Source organism: Drosophila bipectinata, chromosome 3L, assembly GCF_030179905.1.
Source record: "Drosophila bipectinata strain 14024-0381.07 chromosome 3L, DbipHiC1v2, whole genome shotgun sequence".
Lineage (NCBI taxonomy): Eukaryota > Metazoa > Arthropoda > Insecta > Diptera > Drosophilidae > Drosophila > Drosophila bipectinata.
In genome coordinates this window covers 17,758,865-17,783,452 of record NC_091738.1, presented here as the reverse complement: position 1 = coordinate 17,783,452, position 24,588 = coordinate 17,758,865, and the positions used below count along the sequence as shown (strand labels likewise).

Sequence of the window (24,588 nt, the reverse complement as noted above, 5' to 3'; positions counted from 1 at the left end):
ATATACAATTTCGACTCACAGTACATATTCCCGACAGGCTACCTGGACACCACCTCCTCGCACTCGCAGCAGAGCGGGGGCGGTGGCACCGGGGGCGGCAACCTCCTCAACGGCAGCTCCGGCGGCAGCTCCGTCGGCGGCAGCGGCGGCTACGTCCTGCTCCCCCAGGCTGCCAGCTCCAGTGGCAATAATAACGGCAATGGCGGCCACATGTCCTCCGGCTCCGTGGGCAACAACTCCGGCGGCAACAACGGTGGCTCCGGAGGCGGCTCTGGGCCGGGCAACTTGATGGGCGGCACTAGCGCTGCTCCTGGACACAGCGGCGAGGTGATCGACTTCAAGCATCTGTTCGAGGAACTGTGCCCCGTGTGCGGCGACAAGGTGAGCGGCTACCACTACGGCCTGCTCACCTGCGAGTCCTGCAAGGGCTTCTTCAAGCGAACCGTGCAGAACAAGAAGGTGTACACCTGTGTGGCGGAGCGGTCGTGCCACATCGACAAGACGCAGCGCAAGCGGTGTCCCTACTGCCGCTTCCAGAAGTGCCTCGAGGTCGGCATGAAGTTGGAGGGTGAGTTGAGATTTTTATTTAATTTATTAATGAATTTATAAAAGTGACTAGGGATCTGTAGGGGGTCTTGGTATGTTTTATAGAGATAATCCTTTTTTTTAAGATCTTAGAGATCAGAACAAAGACCTTAAATAGTGAGTTTTTTTAAAAACTTTTCTTAGGGAACATGTTTTATAATTTTTAAAGATATATAAGCTTTATTAAAATAAGAAAAGATACGATTTTAAAATAATTTATCTCTCAAGAAATATAAGCTTCTTCACAATAAGAAAATATATATTTTTAGTGAAAGGTCAGTCAGTATAAATTATATTGATTATTGAGCTTATAAGATGAGTACACTATAACCTCCTTTGTCATAGTTTTTCTTTAAAAATTAATATTATATCTGGTATATTTTTTATCCCCTTATACTTCCCAACTTAATTGATCCATAGACCTTTCGTAGTTTCTAGATAACTTCCACCTTAGTCACGTATTTCGATTGACCCTCAAAAGTTGTTGACAACAGTGCGTATGAGTGATGTTTAAAAACCCTGAAATGCGCTTTGAAAAGAGGCATTTTAATATTCATTCAGGCAACTAGCATTGGAAACTTCTAGGAACCCGATAGTGGAATTTAGTTAGGCCTCACAAGAGACCCATTTGATTAATTAATCGATAGGGAATAGAAGAAGATGAATCAAGGATTGTATAACAAAAGAGCAAGAGTTGGTATTTTAACGGAAAGGTGTTGAAATCACTCTGCTAAAATCTCTTAAAATCACACCATCTCAATGGAACTAGAACCAGAAACCAAAACCCCAAGAAAACAAAGGCTTTTTTAAGATGACCAGCCTATGAAAGTATTTCCAAAATTCCTACACCTGGCATACCTCAACGTAATAGTATTCATGACTCTTCCTATATCCCATTTCAAGTGCTATTGTTTCACAAACATATTGTTATTTTCTAATCTATTGACTTTCTGTCGCTTTCATTTCCGTTTCCCTTTTACAAAGAAATGTTTTCCGAACTATTCGTCCTCAATTCCTTTGATTCTTTTATAGTCCAGTCCCTCCATAGCCCTTTCCCTCCCAAGGAAATGACATTTACAAAGACGAGAACCGAAATTCCAAATATTGGCAGCCTCAACCATGACCTCTTTCCTCCATAGAATGCATTTTACTATGAAACTGCATATATATCTGTGGGTATATATTGTATATATATTACACAAGTCGAACGGGCCTCGCCTCTTGTTTGCAGTTTTTGGCTTTCGCCTGGGCCGCCTTTGATGGCGAAATGGAATTAAATCGATATTTCTTATTATTTATAAATGCGCAGTTACAAAGCCAACAACCAATGAATCAAACTTTGAAATTCTTTTGGGAATTCGGAGCATTTCTGGTTCTTCAGTCTCCAAGGAGTTTCCACAATCTGCGGAGAACGCATTCATCGAATGATTAATTAAACAAAAAATTATGTAAATGTGGGATTAACATTTCTGGCGTATAAACAAGACCGTTAAAAATGTATTAATAAATATACATATTTCAGCGGCCATATATCCCAGACCTATCCCAATTTATATGGAGATTCCCGCTCCGGCAACGACTACGGCTTGTTATTATTATTTTTGTTGGGTAGGTCGGTCAGTCTGCGGTTCGTTTCGTTTATTTTCTTGCTCGGAATTGGGTTGGGGTTTGGGGGATTGGGGGCTTCTTGTTGTTCTTGGCTCTGTCACGTCTTAATGACGCCAGCTTTTGTCATTGTTGTCACTGCGTCAACGTTTTTATTTTTATTTTGGTTTTTTTTAATAAAAATGTGTAGTCTTTGTATTTTTTTGGGGTCTACCTCGTTCTCATTTACCTTTCTGTGCTTTGAGTTTGTTTTGTTTTTGGAATACCGTTTCAGGTACTTTTTTTTAGATCTGGTTTGGTTTTTGGGTTTATATCGTAATTTTTTTCTAAGGATTTCTAAGAATAACTAGCCCTATGATTTCCTTAAATTTTTTGCAGAGCTTAGTTCTGTTTTATACATTCTAGCTTAAATGTTTTCACCAAAAAATAAATTTTATTTTAAATTTTTTAGGCTGTGTTTTATAACTAGAATGAACTATTCTTTATCTATCATATTTTAGACCTACAATTTTTTGAGAAGAGAAAAACTGAATAATATAGTAATGTAATAGATTCAGAAAAGAACTACAATATTCTATATTTTGTACAAAATATACCCATGTTTTCTTATATAATCTTCGTTACCCTCAGTCTCCCTACCTCACCTCTCCTACCTTTGTAGTATTAATACCATGAGTTTCTTAATATTTTTCCGAGTTTATTAATTTGAACTTTGATAAAAGTTTGCCTTTTGCCTTCATCTGGATCTCGCCTCCCTGGATTATTTTCGGCTTTACCTTATTACTTGCATAATTACTTTTCATTTCGCAAAAAAACAAAATTTACCTCATTTTCCTTCCCCCATACATATATATATTTTTTTTTGCGTAAGTCAAAGGGGAAAATAATAATAAAAAAAAAAAACTTTTCCTTTTTTTTTTGTGCTACTGCCACACAAGTTGAGAGGGCGCCCCACAAACAAGCATGTGCAGTGAATATAGTACACAGACATGTAAGTTTGTAAATATGTGCGAATATATAGAGAGCTGACTATATAAGACCCACATCCATGCATATGTGCATAAATGCCTGTAAATATTGTATATATGTATATGTATGTATGAGTATATATACAGAGTCAGTGCAGCATGCACCGGCCCCAAAAGAATTCCACGCCCTCACCCGCCAAACAAGCCGCTGTCGCTGACGCTGCTGCGCTGCTTCTGTTGGCTGCCGCCTGGCAAGATTGATGAGAGAGCCGGGAGAGGGTCAAAACAAAAAACCCAAAACAGCGGCCGCCTAAAGAGAGACCTCAAAACTCGGCTTCAGGTTTTGCTCTCTTTTTCACAAAAAAAAAAATTGTTTGAATTTTGTAATAGTTTTTTTTTTCTTGCCGTTTTTCCTGACTGACTGCTTTGGTGGACTGAATTCAAACGAGCGCGCGCAATTTTTGTTTTTGTTTGTTACTTTATCATTTGCAACGCTCACTTGCGCCTTGCCACATGTTGTGGATGTGGCACTGGCAATTATTATGCAAAGTGTGAAAAGTGTGAAAATGGTGTGATTACTGGACTGCGAAATCGTTTATGGGTTGCTTCCAATTTTCATCCATTATTTAGCATACTTCTGTCAAATATATTATAAAATCAATAAATATTTGCATTTAAATTTCAATAAAATTGTGAAAATTACATCCGACAATTTAGCCTGCTTCCGCTTCTTTTTTTTTTACGATTATTCGAACAAAATTCATTTTTTATTTGAGTTTTATTTGTTGTCTTATGGCGCTCACACACACACACACCAACGAGAATAGCTCCTCTCCCAAACACACACTCCCAAACGCATATACTCTTGAGTCAGGCGGTGCTGCGGCGCCGACTGTGACGCCAGCAGAGGCACGGCACCGACAGTAGTAGTGTGCAATATACGTATATCAACGTATCGCCATCTCGGTTCCGCTTTCGTGTACTTGGCCCATAGTGCCATCTCTTGCGCTCATGACCTAGATTCCAATGTGCTGTGGTGTGAGTGCACGTGATATGGCAAAATGTTTGTCTCTCTTGAATGTGTCTGTGTGTGTGTGTAATCAATGCAACATGTAGAGAGCCGCTTATTGGACTGTGTGTTCGTGTATATTTTATTTTTAATACTCACTGAATTATTACGAACATTTTCTCGTTTCTTGCTTTGACTTTGCCTTGCCTTTGCCTTTGGCTTGTTTTTATTGTTGTTGTTGTTGTTCGTTCCGTTCCGTCTCTTTCCGTCCTTCCGTTTTGTTTTTGCTTTTGTTGTGAAATCTCTTTCGTCAGTGGCTCTCCTTCCTCTTCCCATTCCCACTCCCCCATCATCCCCCCCATGATATCTCTCAGTCAGGCTTTGGTTTTTTGGTCTTTATAATTGCGGCAATTTTTAGCCGCTTTTGGATTTTGTGACTTTAGTTTTTTCTTTTTTTTTTTTTCTTGTTGGTGGCTTTAAAGCCAGCGCGTTACTTTCGGCTTTGCTGGGTTAAATTGGATATGACTCACATGGTTTATATGCCATATGTTGTTGTTGCTAAGGTCGGAACAATAGGGACTTTTGCGGATTTCTTTTTCTTGGCTTGCCACTCTGGGAATTGTTAAATTTTATTTAAACATGTCACAAATTAAGATTGGTAGATTACCATTTACCATTTCTGTTGTCAGGGGAATTCGTTTCAAGTGAACAGAAAACATTTTGTTTCTTTTTATGTGGTTTTTTGAGGGTGAATAAAAAATAGTGAATGGCATAAATAATTACATATCGTTTGCCTTCCCCTTATACCACATGGCGTATACTTAATAAAAGGTTTTTGTTTTTTTTAAGGTAATATTACTTAGAAAAATAAATAATTATAAAAACAAGCGCGTTTCTTTAAGCTAGAAACATTTTCATCCTACATTTTGGTTACCCACGGCGTATACTTAATATTGCGTATACGCCCCATTGCCTTTGTTCGAAAAAAAAATTGATTAAACCATCACGATTATATATTTTTTTCTCTGTCAATAAAGTTAATAACCAAAATACCAACATATGCCACAGAAACTAAACCGAAAACCCTTGCTAGGCTTAAAAAAGTTACTCATACGCACCGTTGACCCACATCAGTGGCAAACAAATTGTGTGTGTGTGCCTGGTTTGGTTGCCAGTTTTAAAAGTAACATTTAAAAGGCACAAAAAAACGCCTTCGTTAAGAGGAAGTGACAGGCCATTTATTGATTTCCCGGCTAGCTAGATGTGAAAAAAAAGAAAACATCTCTTTTTGAGGGCGAGACCAACTTTCAACAAACACATTTCTTTTTTTTACATACAAATTGAACCACTTAACCCCACTCAAACCGCTTTTCACATCGAAAGCAACTAAAAACCTTCAAATTTAAATAAAAAACTAAAAAAAAAAGAATGTCAACAAGGGCTAGGAAGTTATATAATAGACTTACCATCATATAATAGTTATAATAGATCAGAAAAAGTATCATATCTCCAAAAGTATAGGGTCTGTAATTTATTATGATATTTTATCTAATTATCATGATTATCATTAAGGTGACATGGGCTATGAGAGCATTAGGAAATTATGTAAGAGACAAAAAAAAAATGGTAATAGCGGTACACCAAAATAAAATGGATCAACAAATTAAAAGAGAAAGAGTGGAAAGAGAGGGGCGGGTGTAGCGGTTTTTATTAACTCCATAAATCTCCAATCGATTGAACGGATTTTACCTTGCTCAACATAAATAGACTTGGCTCAAAGCCGGAAAAGACATAAAAAACGGTAAGGCTGTAAGTCGCCCACAAATACAAACAACTTTCCTAATACCCCCCATACAAACACACATTCACTCGGCAACTAGAGAAAGAGCAGAGAGTGAGAGTGATTGTTTCTTGTTATTTTTTTTTTGGGAGAGTTGGCAGGCAACAACAATGGCCGTGTTGTCCCAGTTTTCACACACACTGTCCTTGACCTACTCCACTCAACAAAGTTGTCTAATGCGGATGGAAGCCGCTCAGTCTTCGGCTCTGGCTCTCTTTGTTTGAGTGTGTGTGTTACATTTGAGAGAGAGAGATGGAGGAGAGAGAGAAATTTCGTAATAGAAAGCTCTTTCGCGTTGCCAAGCCAAAAGACGACATAATCGTTCCAGAGAGCGAGAGAGACCTCAAAAGATTTCAAAAGAGACCCGCTCACTAACACTAACCCCGTTCAAACGCATATCTCTGTATGTATGTATGTAGGTGTGTATGTATGTTGATTATTTGTAAACAATACGCTTGACCTAAATTACAGTTACTTGTTCAGTGCACAAAAATTGCATATTCGCGTGAAAAATGCACGAGTGTGTCTGTTTGTGTTTTTTTTGTTGTTTCTTTTTATATTTTTCCGTTTGCTTTTGCATTTGAAATGCATATTTTATGGTAGCCATATAGGTGGCCACCTGCCGCCCATGGCCCACCCTTCTCGGGGAGGGATGTGAAAAAAACAACCCCCGACAATTGCATCTTCTAATCAACATGGCGCTAGCAACTGCAACTGCAATCTGTTTTTGGCGCAAAACCACCCTCATAGTTCTCAGTTAAGCACAGGGAAAATTTTAAAAAATATGGGGTTTTTAGGGAAATATGTTTTTAAATTAAAATGTTAAATAATATTTTAAATATCCTTGTCTCTTTTCAAGAGTTTATGGTTTAAAAAGTACGTCTTTTTTATTGAAGAACTAATAAAATAATAATAAAAAGGAAAAAATAAACAAGAAAGTTCCAAAAAGAACTTTCAGTTCTTTCAATAAAGTTTTTCCTTTATTTTCTTTAAAAAACGGATTTAAATCTTTATCTAAAATAGAAAATTCATTTAGCAATAAAATCTTTTCGCTTAAGAATTATCTCGTCGAAATGGATATTTTTCTCAATGTATCCCCTTTTACACACTTTATCGTGCTGCGCCATAAGAAGCGCAGTTTATTGCGTTTCATTTAGCGAGTTCCCACATATAAACCCACAAACACACATCCACACACGCACCAGTTGTATAGTTTTTGTTTTGATGCCGCTGTACAATGCGGCGTATGCGCAATATATGTACGTATGTAATAATATTCTCCATGTGCGTATGCATGTGCAATATTCGAGTGTATGTATGAATGTAGTATAGTGCTTTGTTTTTGTCAAGCCCTGGCCTGTTATGAGTTGGTTCTTAATGAGAAATATGAAATGAATAGAATTTTTTGCAATTTTTCACTAAGGGGTCACTAAAATGTTGGTTGTTTGAAAATTATATTCTTTTGTGGCTATAACAAAGCCATCAAAGTGATTTATGAGGCCATAATTGTTATGTGAATAACATATGTGAAAAAAATTATATCAGATTTATATTTAAATGCTTTAAATTATTCAGAATATAATTAATTTATGAAGATAAAATAAAAATGTAAAGAATTATGAAATCAGGTCACCTAATAAATCAATATAAGCTATGGGTTAAGTTATATATAGTTTTATAGTTTTCGCTAATCATTCAATAAAAACTTTTGTAAATCTTGACAAGGATTTCCCCCACAATTTGACTCATTAATCTAGATTTTAATATTTTATTCTTTAATGACTTCAATTAAAGTTTAAATATTATATTCCTTTCCAGCTGTCCGAGCGGATCGCATGCGAGGTGGACGCAACAAGTTCGGACCCATGTACAAGCGGGATCGGGCGCGGAAGCTGCAGGTGATGCGGCAGCGGCAGTTGGCGTTGCAGGCGCTGCGGAACTCCATGGGCCCGGACATCAAGCCAACGCCGATCTCGTCGGGCTACCAGCAAGCATATCCAAATATGAACATTAAGCAGGAAATTCAAATACCTCAGGTGAGCTGAAAGTCCTAAAGGCCTAACGTCCAGGGCATTTAATTTAAAATATTTCAATTTTTTTAAGGTATCCTCACTCACCCAATCGCCGGACTCGTCGCCCAGCCCCATTGCGATTGCGTTGGGTCAGGTGAATGCCAGTACGGGCGGAGTGATAGCCACGCCCATGAACGCCGGAAACGGCGGCAGTGGCGGCGGCGGGGGCCTGAACGGTCCCAGTTCCTTGGGAAATGGCAATAGCAGCAACGGCAGCAACAGCAGCGGCAACAACAACGCCGGCAGCACGGGCAACAGTGCAACCGGCGTGGGCGGAGGTGGCGGCAATAATGCGGGCGGCGGTGGTGGGGGCTACGGTTCCGCCGATGGCCTGCATCGCAATGGCAACAGCAATTGCCACGAGGCTGGAATAGGATCTCTGCAGAATACGGCCGACTCGAAATCGTGGTATTTACAACAACAACAACCAGAACCAGAATCACATCAAGAACAGTATCCAAAAGTTATTCAACCTTTGACCCAAAAAATCAAAAGAAAAATTCAATCTTTTGTTTTGTTTTTTAGATTTTTCTTAAAATTTTTAAAACTATCTTTGCGGTTACCTATTTCTTTCAAATTCTTAAATTGTCACTTGATGCTTAGACCAATTATAATTAAATTAAAGTACTTATTAATCAAACCTCTTTTTATATAATTTTTCTGTAAAAAGCTTTGATTCCGGCACCCATCCATCGAGCACAGCCGACGCGCTTATCGAGCCATTAAGGTGAGTTTTTTGGAAGGATTTCTCCATCAAAGATATATCTATTAAATATATATTATTAATTTTCAGAGTCTCACCGATGATTCGTGAATTTGTGCAATCGATCGACGATCAGGAATGGCAGACGCAACTGTTCGCGCTGCTGCAGAAGCAAACCCACAACCAGGTGGAGGTGGATCTCTTCGAGCTGATGTGCAAAGTGCTCGACCAGAACTTGTTCTCGCAAGTCGACTGGGCACGCAACACAGTCTTCTTCAAGGACCTCAAGGTAATGCCAAAGGATAACCCCCAAATACCATATTCCACACATATTCGAGCAGCATCAGCAGCAGCAGCGATTAAATCAGAAATCAGAAATCATAAAATCCAACAGGCGACAGCCACCATGTTTTGGTTTAAAAGCCAGAAACCAGTTTTCAAGCTAGGGGCCAAGTCTGCGGCATGTTATGTAAACCACCAACGACCGACAGCGACGTCGACATCGACAGTGACAGCAACAGCAACAGCAACAGCGACGCGTACGACGACAGCGCAGCCAGCTCGTCGCGAGTGCTCGAATCTGCATTGAATTTCGATTTCATTTGGCGTCTGACCTACTTAGCAACCAAAGCTGAACCAGTCAGTAAGCCAGTCAGCCAGTCAGCCAAGCGGCCAAGCGGCAGCGTCTCTCGCGTCTCCATGACGCAACTGAAGCTGATGTGCTCACCCATACCATACCATTCCATACCATGAGGGAGAGACTTTGAGACAGTGAGAAGAGAATCTGAGAGACCAAGAGGGGGCGTTTTGTAATACCATCCAAAACTAGGCCTATCCAATATCTTCATACCATATCATCTTAGAAAACGTATCTATTGAACCAACTGAGACTAGTTGCCATTCAAAAAAATTGATATTAAAAGATCATTGAGTGGTTTTTTAAGAAAATTAAATATTAAATAAAGATAGATTCTTCTGAATCCTCATTTTATTTTAAATAAAATATCCTTCCTTTAGGATTAAACCTGTAAAAGAAATTCTAGCTATTTTTTAGTGGCAACTATAATTCCTCTCTTAATAAAACCTTTAAAGAATATTTTTATAAAATTCTTTCTAATAAAATTATTTTTATTTCTCTTCCAAAACCAGGTCGATGACCAAATGAAGCTGCTGCAGCATTCTTGGTCCGATATGCTGGTCCTGGATCACCTGCACCATCGCATCCACAACGGCCTGCCGGATGAGACGCAGCTGAATAATGGCCAGGTCTTCAATCTCCTGAGCCTGGGACTGTTGGGAGTTCCACAGCTGGCCGATTACTTCAATGAGCTGCAGAACAAGCTGCGAGATCTGAAATTCGATATGGGCGACTATGTCTGCATGAAATTCCTAATCCTGTTGAATCCAGGTAAGTCCAAAGAGAAGGATCTTATAGAAGAAATATAATTTAACAAATCTATAACTCTTGTTAGATGTGCGGGGTATTGTAAACCGAAAGACCGTCTCCGATGGACATGATAATGTGCAAGCTGCTATGCTGGATTACACGCTCACATGTTATCCATCAGTTACTGTAAGTTACCTATAAAGTTTTTTGTATTTATATAAAATAATAAAATAATACTCTTATTTTTTTTAGGAAAAATTCCGTAGGCTAGTTAATATCCTACCAGAAATCCATGCCATGGCCGCCCGCGGCGAGGAGCACCTGTACACCAAGCACGTCGCCGGCAGTGCACCCACCCAGACCCTGCTCATGGAGATGCTGCACGCCAAGCGCAAGGTGTAGAATCCGGCGGAAGACGCCGAAACGGAATACTTAATCATTTATGAAGTGTAAATAGCAGGGCGAGAGCGAGGGGCAGGATGTGGAGCAAAGCACGAGCCCCCGGGGGCAGCCAGAATATGGATGTTTAAATGCTATGCGAACGGAGGAGGATAAAATTCTATATATAATATGTATATGGAAATGCATCATCACTACTACCACCAACACCACCAACTATCACACCTATATACACACAACACACACACACACACACATTTGTTGAAACAATGTTAATTATTATTACGTTTACGGCTAGGTCTAGTTTATGTTTAACTAATGTTTAATTAATTTGTCTTAAATTAATTCGTGTTTTATTTGTAGTCCCTGATAAAGCAATTTTTAAAACACATTGAACCTAAACGAGAATATAAATGTAGGCGTATGAATAATTCTATAAATAATATAGATGGCAAGGAGGAACCCAACTTTCTTTAGGTGTTACAACAAAATAACAAAAAAAAACCAGAAAGAAGCATAAGAAATTTTATTTTTATATACCTATATACGATACTTATGGATAAAAACAAATCTATATATATTTGTATGTAAATTGGCGTCATTTTAAAGCGTCCTACAACTTTTTAACTAGTATTTGGTTTAACTATAGTTTTTCTTTCAAATTTCTATTTCGTTTCTTGTAATTTTTGCGCCAAGTGTCTTGCATAGTATTTGCGTCTAATCTAAACGACAAAATGATAAATAAATAAAATTTACAAAAACAAAAAGCAAAAAACTAAGAAAAATCCATACAAAGAAAATAAAACAAAGCAAATTTAGGTGTTCATGGTATGAATGTATGTGTATATTATACTTGTAATTTCATTTTAAGTCTAAGAAAACAATGCAAACAACTACCTACAAAACGATGAAGAAACAGAAGATGAGCAAGAAATTATATATTAATAACGATCATGTTTAAAAACTATATAGTTAATATACTTACACATATATTTAAAATTAGCTGCAAGTTTCAACTGTTTGTAAATTTCAAGAAAAAATGTAATTGTTTCAATGTCAGCAACCAGAATGATGTGTAAAGCTTGTATTTCAAATACATAATATATTTTGTGCAAGGCAAATTATAAATCAGATTCAACTAAACAAATTATATCTAAATAAAAACCGGATAAAAAACAAGCTATATAACTGTTAAAACTAAAAGTAACACATGCTTAGTCAAGAATTTTGGCAATGAGATGGAACAGAATCGAATTCAATTCACGTATATTGTAAAAAAAATCAAAAATCGAAATAAACAAACCAAATAAAATATATATTTAAAGAAACCTTTTTTGTGGCAAACATTTTTAATTCGAATATTAAGTTAGCAGATTAGACACTTTTCTTTGAAATTAGTTACCTAATTGTTTTGGTTTTAACTTTGTCAGAGTTCTATTCTATTCATTGCCTTAATTTTTTTCTAGGCATTGCGCTTAAACAAAACGTACCTTATAAAATTTAATGAAAATAAAAACTTTAAACGCAGTAAACAGAACGAAATTACCACACACATTTCAAATTTATAGACAGAGAGCCCCCCTGTATAAACAGAGTAAATAAAACAAAAGTCGTTAAAAGATATATACTGAAATCGGAGTGGAGCAAAAAATATTTCACAATTGTTATAGAAAGGCAGACGCAAAATTATTGTGGTGACAAAAATGCAAAAAATTAAAAGCACGACAACATCTATATGTATAGATAGGTTTGCCTAGGTATATATTATATATTTAGGTTTCTAGTTGGTATGTATAACTTCTATATGTATTATAAAATGTAAAAAAAAATGGTAAACAGCAAAAAATATGGGTAAATAATGTAAAAGTTGGCAATGAAAGTTGGCAAGTTAGTTGAGGTTAGGTATAGGAAAGTGGATCAGTTATATTTAAAGATATACAAGTAATGGAAATAATTGTTGACGTCTAACGTAACGCGCGCGGCATGTTGTTGAAAACAAGTTAATGAAAGCTAAGAAAAAGGGATCGATAAACACATTAAAATATATATATATATATAGATGTATATTCAGGCATGAATGGCGTTAGGTATGTTTATTGTAAAATTGATTACGATGTGAACCTGTTATTGCAAATGAAAAGTGATTTTAAATATTAAGAAATTCTATATATATATATACTATAAACCCATAAAAAATAACAAAAAAAAAAAGGATCTAACAGTTATATATACATTAAACGATTAATATAAATGCAAGCAACACACACACACATTTTAAGTTTAAAAAACTGTTTAAAAATGCAAAAAAATACAAAAACAAAAAAAAAAATCATTTAACTAGAAACAAAACTACCTAAAACTACAACGCATATTTGATCAATTGATTTAATATGCTTTATTATTATGTTAACATACAATTTCATCTCAGAGATGTTTCAAACATGCAACCAACCAACAACAAAAGCAAAGTGAAATAAAAAGTAATTATAAAAACGAACAGATCTCCACAAATTTTTGGATGTGTGCAGTTTGCTCAAAACTTTATTCGATCTTTTAGCTTACAATCTTGCAGTTTATACGCTACATACACTTCATTGCGTCAATCTAAAGGGGTTTAAGACATGTTAAAGTTTTGCGTAAAATCGTATTCAATGGTTGGGATGACGGTCTGAACGAATTTCAGGAAAATTATCAAATATAAATGCACTCCCAGCTGACCGCCGCCCTCCTCCACAGTCTGAATGATCTTCTTCATGATGTCCGCATGCCGGCAGGGATGGACCGATGCCATATTTGGACCCGGAAGATGCGGATGCGACTCCATGGTGACTGTCTTTTTGGCGTGGTCCTGTGACACATCCTCGTACATCTGCTCGACGGTCAAGGGTTTGCGCTGCTCGTCGTATCCAACCACCCAGAGCCGGGGCGTCTGGTAGTATTTATCGTATGTGATGTGCAGGTCGTAGGTGCGTGTATGCAGCACTGAATCGCCGGTTGCTTCGGCTTCGCCTGTTGCTCCAGCTGCTCCAGGGCTGGCCTTGGCTTCTGGCTCAGCTTTCCGCGTAGTAGTGGCCACGGCAGGGTCAACCAAATCCAGCATGCCGCTCTCCTCGAAGTCGTCCATGTCTATGGCTTCGTCGTCGTCTTCGTCCTCGGCTTCGGCTCCAGCCCCAACTCCCGGGGCCGATTTATCGCTGTCCGGAGTCTGCATTTCGTCCTGTGAATAAAAACAGTTAGCAGTACTCCCTATTGGTTGAAAACACCACCCACCTTGGTCTCCTCCATTGTCAGTTCACAGATTTTGTCCTCCAACTGTGTAGAGCCATCATCATTCAACTGATGGGTCTCCACCCAACCACCGTCGCCGGATTCCTCCTCCACCAGGGTCTCCTCACCCACGTATTCCATTTGTTTGCAACGTCGATAGCACGGCACATTGCGGGTTATCAGGAATTGCTTATCTAAGTGCGGAGAAAATCATTTTTGATCAATTTATTTAATGGTTATTGGCAAATCGCAGCCCTCACCTTTGGGTAAATAGGGTTTTGTTTTGGTTTCATCACCGGCAGCCCATTGCCAAGTCGGACAATGATGCACCAAATGATCCCCAGCAGCCACAAACTCTTCTGGGGTGAGAACACCTGTCTCCCGGAATTTCGATTCCTAAAAATGAAAAGAAAGTATGTTGCACTCATTTAATTTTATGGGGGCGACAGTCTGGCGGCGAAAAGCTGATGAATCCAGTTTTATTGCCACCAAGGGGTATGAGAAAGTTTCGGGTCAAGGGGGAATCAATAATTGTATCATGAAACTCAGGCTCTCTTTGGGCCCGTCTTTCTAGAACTGGGATTGCACTTGCACACACCCTCAATTAATCATTGTTTTTACTACATATATGTACACAACCGCTGTGTATACGTATAAAAAACTTGATCTAGGTGATAATCATAGTTTTTCTTTCATCGTTGTTGCACTTTCTTTATTACCTTTAAAACAGGCGTAAGATATTCGGCTACGTTCAGCGCCGTTCCTTTCACGGTGTTCAGAACACTTTGCATCTTACCACCCGCTGAGTATTCAAACTAATCTAAACGCCTAAACTTAGTTAATACCAATTCAGTTGGCTATCAATTGACTTGCACTTCCCAGCTAATTGTTGTTTTTGTTGCTGGCCACAACAACAGTAGTGCGGGCACATTAATTAAATGTTATCGATGTGGGTGGTGATATCGATAGGAGATACCTTTAATACTATATATTTTATTTTAATTTGAATATTTCTTCAATATTAAAGTTGAACAGATATGATTACTTATTAATGTTAAATTATTGCTTAAATTAAAATTATGAATAAACCATTTTTTAGTATATTATGGTATATTTTACAACTTTGGTCTTACTGGTCACTAACGCGCACATTGTCTTCAACGTCTTCAACGCTGCGAAATGGAAGAAAAAGTCCAACCGAAATTCCTGCTTCCATCGCCCAAGTTTGACAAACCTAATGGACCCAGCCAGGCCAACACACACTACCTCACCCCCTGTGGGATGACCCTGCTGCCAAGGGCAAAGCAACCTCCGCCCATGTACGGCGCACGAGGATCAACAGTTCCTGCCAAGTTTCTGGCCAAGGAGCAAGTAAGTCTCTAACAAAAGCAAATGTTTTTGTTGCTAATAGTATGTTTATTTTGATTATGATAGAATGTTCCACCTCCTGTGCCTGAAACTCCTCCGGTTTACGATTGTCCTGCCGTTCCGGAGCAGTGTTATACCTGTGGAATGCAACTTGCCAATTCCCAGGATATGAAGCGGCATTTGGAGCAACATGAGGAATGTCCTGCTGAGAATTGCGACTTTGCAGCTCTTCACAGTATTCTGGAAAGGCATATAGAAGCTCACCACATCACTGGTGCTTACAAAAAGGTGAAGAAAGTTTGGACAGCCGAGGACTTGGCAGCATGGAGGGCAGAAAGGAGAAAGAAGTAAGTTATTGCCATTTTTATAGCTAAGAATTCGAATATAATTGTATTCCTGTTGTAGATTTCCAACTGCAGCTAATGTAGAACTGGCCCGACTGGCTAAAGAGCAGCGGATGAAACGCGGGGAGCGGTTGGAGGCTTCCAAGTCAAGATTCGGAAGACGAGAAGATCGACAAAGGATTCAAAAGGGCCAAAACAGACAGGATTCCAAAGCCAGGAGCAGACAAAAAAGAAAAGAATATTTCCTTGAAAAGAACAAGAACCAAAGATCTACGTCTGAACCAATAATTCAACCATCTGAACCTCAAGCTGGACAACAGGAAGAGGACACCACCTCGAATGAACTAAAAAAGTTTCAAGGAACTGGTCAGATGGCAGACTATAAACACCTTAAAGATAAAGTCAAAAAGGAGGACAATGCCATATTTGGTTTAGTGGGCATGTATGGCTCAGATAGTGAGGAAGAAAGTGAATCTGACTCTGAGGAGATTGAAGAACAGAATGAAGATGAAAGTCCAAAGGCTGAAGAGCCTGCAAATTTAAAGCAAAGGGAAGAATCTGATTCTGAGGCAATCGGAAAAGGAGCAGAAGATGAAGGTCCAAAGTGTAAAGAAGTTAAAGATATAGAACAAAGTGATGATAGTCCAAGCCCTTCAACAAAAGTGGTTATTAGTGAAAATGTCTCTACTGCGGAAAGAGATTGCTCTTCAGATGAAGCACCCGAGGAAGAACCTATTCAGAAAATCAAAGAGCCATTAGCAGACACAGCTCAGCCTGACCCAGAAAAGGCGGAGTCCTCTGATGAAGCACCAGTCGAAGTACCTTTTGAACGGGTAACTGAAACCATAATTGAAACTGTCGAGAAATCCACCTCAAGTGAAGCAACGAAACCAAAACCACCGGAAAAGCGTCCTGCGCCCAAACGTGTTTACGGCTTAAACTACAAAAGAGCTAGAAGGTCTGCACCGCAGAACACTTTGTTGTCGAAGCTTTTGGCAAAGGATATAATACATGAAAGGAATATTCTGCTGCAGTGCGTCCGTCATGTCTGCCAAAAGAATTTCTTTGGCATTGGTCAACCTCAAGAGAAACCTCCAGCTTGTGATAATTTATAGGGCTCCCATTGAAGAATCATTAAATATACAGTACAAATTTATTTCCCAGAGTTCTTTTTTGTAAATGCATTACTTACGCTTATCTTCAGAGATTTATCCGGTGGAAGAAATCCGCTTGATATATATCTTTATATCTCTATATCTTAAACCTTAAGTCTTATCTTTAATTTTAAACGGTATACCCAGTTTATGATTAGTTGGTTGACATATTGCTGTCGCTGCCCATTGGATGATCTCCTCCTCCAGAGGCTCCTACACCCCCACTGCTTCCACTAGATTGCTGCTGTTGAGCCGCCTGCTGCTGCTGTTGTTGTTGCTGCTGCTGCTGTTGTTGTTGTTGTTGCTGCTGCTGTTGAGCGGCGGCGTGCTCCTGCTGTCGTTTTTGTTGTTGACGGGCTGCATGCGAATGCTTCGCCTTGGTTTCCTCCAATTCTCGCACCCGGGATCTGGCATGTTGAATGCGGTGCCAGGCCATTTGCAGCACCTTTGCTGAAGCGTAGCCAGAACCTTCGTGTGGCTGTCCGGTGGAAACCTGGGTTAGGTAGTTGATCTGCTCGGAAAGTTTAGATTCCACACTCGAAAGGCTTTTAAGAAATTGTTGCGATTGAGTTTCGGCATTTTTTTGTGAAGATTTTTCCTTTCCCAGCTCTTGCAAGGCCTGACCTGAGAATTCAACCCATTTTAGACTAAAGATCTCTTGGGATTTCCCATTTCTCTCACCTGCACTCTGCATGCATAGGATAATCTCCTTTTCAATCTCATCCAGAGCGTGAATTTTGTCCAGTGGATTCATTTTTACCACAATTGAAGAAATATACAAACTTGGTCGGCAAAATTTTGCAATAAATTGTGTGACCAGAAAAATATATATTTCGATAACCAGCAAAAAATACTACAAAATACTGTCTTCTACAAAATACTTCATTGCGCAACGCGCGAAATTCAAATATTCGGTTGGTTCATATTTTATACAAGTAAAACAGCTTTGTTATGCATTTTGAATGATTTTTATTTTAAAATATTTATATATTATTACAGATTAGCTTCTTTTACCGCCTACTCCAATCCATTCGTACTTAAAGAATTCTTTCGGCAAAGGCAGGCAGTTTTCGTGCAACTCGATAGCTTCCTTGTCCATGTGCCAAACCATGAATCCGCGTCCACAGTCGATTTGTTTATGGAGGGCGAAGTGAACTCGGTCCACGAAATGGGCCTGACACTGGCGACATTCGGTCACTCGATCCTTGGTGTCGGTCCGCAGGAATTTACGGATATTATGGACTTCCTGAAGACCACAAAAACCGCCAATAACATCTGTTTTTATTGCAAATGTGGGTGTGTTTTCCACATCCTCGCCGCGAAGTAAATATGGAACTGCGTACAATTCTTTGGATGTGGAGCAGACCCGAAAACAGTAAAGGTTTAATTTCAGATTTTGGGGAATTGGTCTTCCTTTCTCGGGATGTTTTAAATAATTTTCAGCAATCAGAGCAAGATCTGTATTGGGGGTCTTACTGCCACCTGCTGCGTTTTTGACGCGATATTGTAAAGGCAGTTTGTAGTTGCAGCTTGAGGTTGAGGTATGGCAGTGTCTTCGGACAGTCAGCTTCATCCTTCGAATAACACAGGCCTCCAACGGAACTCTTTGGTGCAATAGCACATAGTTGCTAATCTTTTCTAGCAGCATGGAGAATATCATGTCCACTGCCTCTCCGATATCGAGATGGTTTTCAATAGTCAATGGACTACTTTCGTAGTACATGCGTTCCTTTTTCACATCGACATAAAAGCCAACGGTGGCGTCTAATTTTTCCGTTCCAAAACTAAGGAATCTCAGCAACTGCGGCACTGCATCCATCCCGGCATCCAAAAGAAAGTCATTTGTCCTTGCTGGTAGACTGCTATCGCACAGGATGAAAGTCTCAATGTGCTGATCATCGATTGTTTTCAGGATCGCCTTCTCATCGTGGCCTAACTGGATGCTGTTGGGATCATTCAGCCAGTGATGACTGTACGGTTCGTTGGATGGCACTCGACTTTCGCAGGAAGGACAATCAGTTCTCCGTGATCCATTTACAAAACGTTGGTGGCGAAAAATTCGCGTGTTTTCTTCAATATCAAAAATGAAACGTGACTCTGTGCGTCGGGACATGATACTGAACTAACCAGTGGATGATAGATTCAGGGTTATATACACACGATACCATATAACCAAACCATAGAAGGAAGGATTAGGTAAAGCCTAGCAAGGTGTTTCTTTAGTCAGGTACATCCTTATTTAACCGCTTAACGTCCAATCAGGTAAAAACTTTGGCCAGCAGGTAGGTTCTCCATAAGAAAACTGAATACAAATTGGAATTATCGAAAGATTTTTAACGGTCTATTCGTATGGGTATTTCCATCTTTGAGACATAACTTAAATTCATATAATAGAAGAACCTTAAAACTATAGGTTTCTATATTAAGAGATTAAATTTTCAAATGGTCCCGGATATTTTCCGGGAAAATATCCCTTTGATTCATACATTAAGTTTTAAACGTTTTAAAAATGGGTTTTGAAACATTTTTGAAATAGAATTAAGTTAACGGAGGAATTCATAAAAACGACAATATAATTTTAAAATAAAACTCAAAAAATCCAGAGATTTTATAACTTAAAATTAATAATATAATTAACTTTTATTAAAAAACTAAGAAAAACTTTAAGTACTGAAGGTCTTACTTACCATCCCATCGATCGAACCGGGTTTCTTTACAAACAATTCTCCCTGATTAAATTTAAATAATAAATAAGGCCACCTCTTTAAAACAACATTACAGTAAACGACCCACATTTCAATGCTGCAATGGTTGCAGCATTTGCCAGCCGGGCTTAAACCAAACAGATTTCAGCTAACAGCGGTAAGTTTTTTAGCCGCTTTAAGATGGAGGATCTGGGCTTGAATGGCCGAAATGAAGAGTTGGTTGGCCAACACAACTTTTGTTGTTCGAGGACAATGTCTGCGGGGGAAATATGTATATACAAGCAAGAGCAACAAAATAATATAAACACTGGGTTTGGGGCGTGGAGTGGGCAGAGATAGGTGACATCTTTCTTTGAGATTTTTATAAGCTTAGACCCAAATATAATCTTTTTTTAATTGAATTTAATTTAGTATTTGTAATAATAAAATAAAAACAAAAACAATTAGCTTTTGCTTTTCCAGCTAGCCTTTTAAATTACTTTGTTTAATTAGTACAGCTGCCAGAAATGGCAATCATTTTGTTATGATTTCAAATACTCCATTTTGATCACAAAAATTTTCAAAACAATTAATACGTACTAAAATTTGCACGTATTAGTAACATGGATTGCCAAGTAAGTATTTACGCCATATTTAGTATAGAGTTGCCAATGTATTAGACTCTATTTAATATTCTAATATTCTAATATTATATTATGATATTATTAATTAATATTAAGGGTGTTATTTTAGAAACTTATTGGTGATGAAATTTGGGTTTATTTTATTGAAATAAAAAAAAATGTCTATTGGTCTATTTTACTGTCCTACATTAGACCAATTATGTATGAAATGTCTGAAAAAAAAATTTTAAATGGCTTTAAAAGTGTGACCAAATAGCATACAAACACTTTCGACAAAACGTGTTAAGCATTGGCAACATTTTGATGAGCCATTTGTTTTATATAAATAGACAAGGCTGTCCCTATTATGGTCAGTTGTTTGCGGGCCTTGAGGCCTTCAACATCTCCCAAAGAATCTTCTTTGGTTTTTTAATTGGGTTCTGATTTTCTTATTTATATTTTTTTTTATTTTGAGTACTTTATCCGTTTTTATTTTATTTTTTTTTTCCTCACCAATCAACTCCTCCCAGGTCAGGGGAGTCTTTGCCGTCTTTGGCGTCTTAGGCGGCGGCTCCACCACGTCGTCCTCCTCGTCAATCAACTCCTCCCAGGTCAGCGGCGGCTCCACCACGTCGTCCTCCTCGTCAATCAACTCCTCCCAGGTCAGGGGAGTCTTTGGAATCTTTGCCGTCTTTGGCGTCTTAGGCGCGTTGGTGGTAACGATTGTAACATTCTAGACAAAAAACAAATTAATTGCAATAATACAAAGTAAACATTAAATACTTACGCAGTTTATATTGAACATATTCAAATGAAAATTATATTAATAAAAATTATGTGCAAATAAAAATGTTGCAAATTTTGACTGCAATGAGATAACTTTGATTGGTTCCGGTTCATGAACCTTTTATCGAACGAAAAAAGGTTATGTTTTAAAGACTAATTAATTTGAAAAATTGTTAGTACTAATTTATGAAAATGCAAATTTGATCTTAAATATATGCATGTAAATATTCAAAAATATAATAATAATTAAGAATATCAAATTGGAATATTAATATATAGTAGTATTAATATTAAGTATTATTATAGTAGTTCTAACATTGGCAACTCTGTACTAAGTTTTTAGCAAACTCATATTACTAATGTCAATTTACTTTGCAAATTTTTGTGACCATGGAGTACGTAAAATCTTTGAAAAAAATTGAATTCACAGAAGAGTTTGAAAAATGGATAGGAAAAAGAACAGCGAATCTGAGAGAGGGGTTCACCATGATTGAGAGCAATCTCCAGTTTGTCATGGTGGACGAACCCTTTTTTCTAATATTTGACGAATTACCCATAAAAAATGTCAATGTAAGTATGCAAATGTTTCTATATAAAATAAATATATATATATATATACATATATTTTCAACAGAGTGCTCCGAATCCATTAAAGTACTGGAAAATCTTTGCCATAGCGGCATCCAATTTTAAAGGACATTTGCAAATTATCTATTTGCGAACAGTAAGTAATAAATAAAAACTTATTTTTTAAATGAAATTAATTTATTTTTTTTATAGGCATCAAGTGGCATGGAAAAGATGGGTTCGGCGGCAATTTTGCAAGGAGTCCAATTGGCAATAAGGTGCATTAGGAAGAGCCCCGAACTGACCTCCAAATTGGCCGGCCCTGTGGCTGACAAGTGCGCCGCCAATCTGGAGGCCATTCGTTATCTGCAGCGAAATGGGGTGCCAGTGCTGTACGATTTAAACCACTTCTGTGGAACTCAATCACGGCTGGACTATGTGGATGAAATTGCCACCCATCTATATAATGAGCCGATATTCACGAAGTCGAATTTTGCTGAAATCCTCTTGGATTTCAAGCGGCTGGTTGAGGGAAATGTACCCTTAGCCTTACATGACCGGTACAATGAGGAGGTAGGTTTCTCAAAATAAATTAATATAATAATATTTTTTATTTTTTTTTCATTACTTTTAGCGGCTTGCCCTTGAGGCCCTTCTTATGAATTTGTTTAAAAAATTCCCAACAAAATCGTTCAGCATTAGTCAAGGTCAACTCGAACCACCTAGAAAGAATGGGGGCCAGGCTGGCCAACAAAATGCACTTCGGTGCCGAGGATGCATTTCTTAAACATCCGGCCCTTGCAGATCCAAATGAGGCAGTTGCCTTAATGGCAACTTTGGCAACTGTCCTCAGCCAAATAATGCACAAGGATTTGAGGGAATTGTAAGTTTTTATATATTAAATATATATATTTTACAAAAAGGTTTTTTCAGGCGCATTGCACTGGAGGGGAGCAAGTTGCAGATTCATGAGGAGGTGGTCAACGAAGACGAGGCGCCTGTGCCAGCGAAGAAACCTAAATTAGACTGGTAATTTAGTATGGTGGATTAGGCCTCTCGGGGATACCACTTAAAAAAAACGCGCCTTGTACTCTACCTCAAAGGTGGTGGGGAAAAGAGTAATAGAAAACAATTTAAAAATGATTAAGGGAGTTAACAAATTAAAATCGAAAATTACTATATTTTTACATATTACTATTTCCTTATAATTGTTTTTCCAAATTAAGTGGATTTTTGGGTAAAGTTCCGGGAAAATATCCCTTTGAGACTTTAAAAATGGGTTTTGAAATATTTATGGGTTTCAATGGGTTTATATATTGAGAGATTACGTTTTCGAATACTCATTTAAAATTTAATATTTTTAGCAGTGGCGGGACTAAGGACTAAGGACTTTTGAGGCCCGGGGCGGTTTTGTCTTGGGGACCCCCCCAAAGAATAAAATTCTTTAACAAGAAATAAATTTATTCACAATATGAAACTACAATTCGACACGAGCATTTTACTTTCAAACAAATTGAAGTTTGTGTTTTCTTGCTTTAATTGAAGAGAATTTGTTGATCACTTCGTCGAAATCTATTGTGGACGCGATTTGTCTCTCGATGGACAAGATGGCCAGACTGTTCAATCTTTGTTCACTCATCGTCGACCTCAAGTAATTTTTAATCAGTTTCAATTTCGAAAAACTTCTTTCGCATGAAGCCACTGATACACATATCGTCAAAAAATACTTCAGAATGAGGCAAAGATTTGGCAAAGATTCATTAAAGTCCCACGTTATGATAAACTGAAGCGTTTCTTTTGTCGTCCATGAACTGGCTGCTTCGATCGTTGTATTCGTTCCTCGAATGTGTCTCCGCAATCTTTTCACTTCTTGAGAAATTTCTTCTTCGTCGAAATCATGATACACTTGATTCAGTTCTCGTACAGCAGATGAAATATCCGTCTCCGACGCATTCATGAGAAAATTAGACTGGACGACTTGGAATGTATCGGAAATTTTCCTCATTGCGCTTAACCTCTCTTGAAGTTCCTGAATGAAACGATCCAAACACTCGTACATTGATCTTCGATTTTCCTCTGGGACAGTGACATTGGATTCTGTGTCTAGCTCGCCTGGTAAAAGTTTCCTCTTTCTTCGCCTTTGTCGATTTTCAATCTCAATGTCAAGTTCTTGACTCTTTTTAGTGCCAAAGGCCCCTTGCGGGGCCCCCTTGATCGCGGGGCCCGGGGCGGACCGCCCCCCCCGCCCCCCCCCCCTTAGTCCGCTACTGATTTTTAGGCACATTCCATGAAATTAAAGCTTTTTAAGCCACTAAAACAAAATTTATTTGCAATATGCCATTTTTCTAATAGATCGAATTTTGGACAAGTTGCATCCTCATGTGGATGTGACTAAAAAAAAAAATTGAAAACAAATAAAAATTTGGAATTTAAGATTTTCTTCAGTTTTTGCCCTTCCGGTTGCCATAGCTCCTACAATTTACATCGGATCGGAAAAATATATACATTTGTGTGATTGGAGCTCCGAGTAGATCAATCCCTCATTGGAAACATTCCCTAAATTACGTTTTTTATTTTTTCGAATTTTTTCCAATGGGCCCCCCTTAAAAGTGATCAATTTTCGATTTTCTCCAGTTTTTGCCCTTCCCATTGCCAAGCTCCTACAATTTACATCGCATCTGAGAACTATATGTATATAGCACCTAGAATAAATTCGATGTAAACATCGAATTGAAAAATGTATACAATAAACTTCTTATCCAATGGGTAAAATAATTATTTGTTTTCTTTTATGTTTATTTTTATTATACAATTTTCATATTTCGTAATTTTCATTTTCATTTTATAAATAGTTGTATTTAACATTTTCCTCTAATTTTAAAATATCCTTTAATGTTATAAAATTGGATTTTTGTGTGGCTTTATTTTGGGAAATTCGCCATAAAATGTTCTATGTTTTAAATATAATTGGGACTTTTTAAAATTTTACTTTATTCGGATTTCTTTAACAGAAACATGTCCTATAAAGGACACTAACATTCTTCCTGCTGAGTAACATTTTCCCATTTACTTTTAACCCTTATTGTAACATACTATTTCTCATGCAACTCAAACTAGTTCTGGCTACTGACAGGACGTTTATTAAATTAAATGCATTATTAAATTCAGAACAAAACTGCTTAGTTATTGTAAGAAACATTTTTCTTCAATGTTAGACTAGGCTCCAG

The 24,588-nt window shown here is 37.9% G+C and overlaps 5 protein-coding genes across 6 annotated transcripts in view; 2 read left to right on the top strand and 3 right to left on the bottom strand.

The window, feature by feature from the left end:
• ftz-f1 (ftz transcription factor 1) overlaps positions 1–13,065 on the top strand; it is a 42,604-nt gene extending 29,539 nt beyond the window's left edge. The window contains exons 3-10 of one of the 2 annotated variants that reach the window (XM_043214136.2): positions 38–568; positions 7,826–8,043; positions 8,111–8,487; positions 8,750–8,806; positions 8,873–9,071; positions 9,932–10,190; positions 10,255–10,355; positions 10,422–13,065. In XM_043214136.2, coding sequence (XP_043070071.1) covers positions 38–568; positions 7,826–8,043; positions 8,111–8,487; positions 8,750–8,806; positions 8,873–9,071; positions 9,932–10,190; positions 10,255–10,355; positions 10,422–10,571 — 1,892 coding nt within the window. In that variant the 3' untranslated portion in view covers positions 10,572–13,065. Of the gene's footprint in view, positions 1–37; positions 569–7,825; positions 8,044–8,110; positions 8,488–8,749; positions 8,807–8,872; positions 9,072–9,931; positions 10,191–10,254; positions 10,356–10,421 lie in introns of those variants that run through there. The other variant, XM_070280126.1, reaches the window with a different exon arrangement.
• Positions 13,066–13,079: 14 nt separating this feature from the next.
• Atg3 (Autophagy-related protein 3) lies at positions 13,080–14,750 on the bottom strand. The gene is made up of 4 exons (XM_017252045.3): positions 14,555–14,750; positions 14,096–14,231; positions 13,839–14,029; positions 13,080–13,785 (listed from the first exon to the last, which is right to left on the bottom strand). The coding sequence occupies exons 1-4, from the start codon at positions 14,624–14,626 to the stop codon at positions 13,183–13,185; spliced, it is 1,002 nt and encodes a 333-aa protein (XP_017107534.2). The 5' UTR covers positions 14,627–14,750; the 3' UTR covers positions 13,080–13,182.
• A 181-nt stretch (positions 14,751–14,931) lies between these two features.
• On the top strand, positions 14,932–16,709 carry Nufip (nuclear FMR1 interacting protein 1). Its single transcript, XM_017254261.3, has 3 exons — positions 14,932–15,206; positions 15,270–15,550; positions 15,609–16,709. Exons 1-3 carry the CDS (start codon positions 15,015–15,017, stop codon positions 16,660–16,662), a joined length of 1,527 nt encoding a protein of 508 aa, XP_017109750.2. The 5' UTR covers positions 14,932–15,014; the 3' UTR covers positions 16,663–16,709.
• On the bottom strand, positions 16,687–17,636 carry MED11 (mediator complex subunit 11). Its single transcript, XM_017254268.3, has 2 exons — positions 17,383–17,636; positions 16,687–17,325 (listed from the first exon to the last, which is right to left on the bottom strand). Exons 1-2 carry the CDS (start codon positions 17,453–17,455, stop codon positions 16,856–16,858), a joined length of 543 nt encoding a protein of 180 aa, XP_017109757.2. The 5' UTR covers positions 17,456–17,636; the 3' UTR covers positions 16,687–16,855.
• Positions 17,637–17,701: 65 nt separating this feature from the next.
• Positions 17,702–18,814, bottom strand: LOC108134082 (protein terminus). The gene has a single exon (XM_017254262.2). The coding sequence runs from the start codon at positions 18,812–18,814 to the stop codon at positions 17,702–17,704; it is 1,113 nt and encodes a 370-aa protein (XP_017109751.2).
• Positions 18,815–24,588: the final 5,774 nt, after the last annotated feature.

What these genes read in the sequence shown, in the direction of transcription:
- Atg3 (XM_017252045.3), bottom strand. Translation starts at nt 14,626, where the DNA reads ATGCAAAGTGTTCTGAACACCGTGAAAGGAACGGCGCTGAACGTAGCC. An exon ending in ATCTTACGCCTGTTTTAAAG is followed by an intron (nt 14,232 to 14,554) that starts GTAATAAAGAAA and finishes TTTCATTTTTAG; the next exon opens with GAATCGAAATTCCGGGAGAC. An exon ending in TGACAATGGAGGAGACCAAG is followed by an intron (nt 13,786 to 13,838) that starts GTGGGTGGTGTT and finishes TTTTATTCACAG; the next exon opens with GACGAAATGCAGACTCCGGA.
- Nufip (XM_017254261.3), top strand. Translation starts at nt 15,015, where the DNA reads ATGGAAGAAAAAGTCCAACCGAAATTCCTGCTTCCATCGCCCAAGTTT. An exon ending in AGTTTCTGGCCAAGGAGCAA is followed by an intron (nt 15,207 to 15,269) that starts GTAAGTCTCTAA and finishes TGATTATGATAG; the next exon opens with AATGTTCCACCTCCTGTGCC. An exon ending in AGGGCAGAAAGGAGAAAGAA is followed by an intron (nt 15,551 to 15,608) that starts GTAAGTTATTGC and finishes TTCCTGTTGTAG; the next exon opens with ATTTCCAACTGCAGCTAATG.
- MED11 (XM_017254268.3), bottom strand. Translation starts at nt 17,455, where the DNA reads ATGAATCCACTGGACAAAATTCACGCTCTGGATGAGATTGAAAAGGAG. An exon ending in CCTATGCATGCAGAGTGCAG is followed by an intron (nt 17,326 to 17,382) that starts GTGAGAGAAATG and finishes TTGAATTCTCAG; the next exon opens with GTCAGGCCTTGCAAGAGCTG.
- LOC108134082 (XM_017254262.2), bottom strand. Translation starts at nt 18,814, where the DNA reads ATGTCCCGACGCACAGAGTCACGTTTCATTTTTGATATTGAAGAAAAC.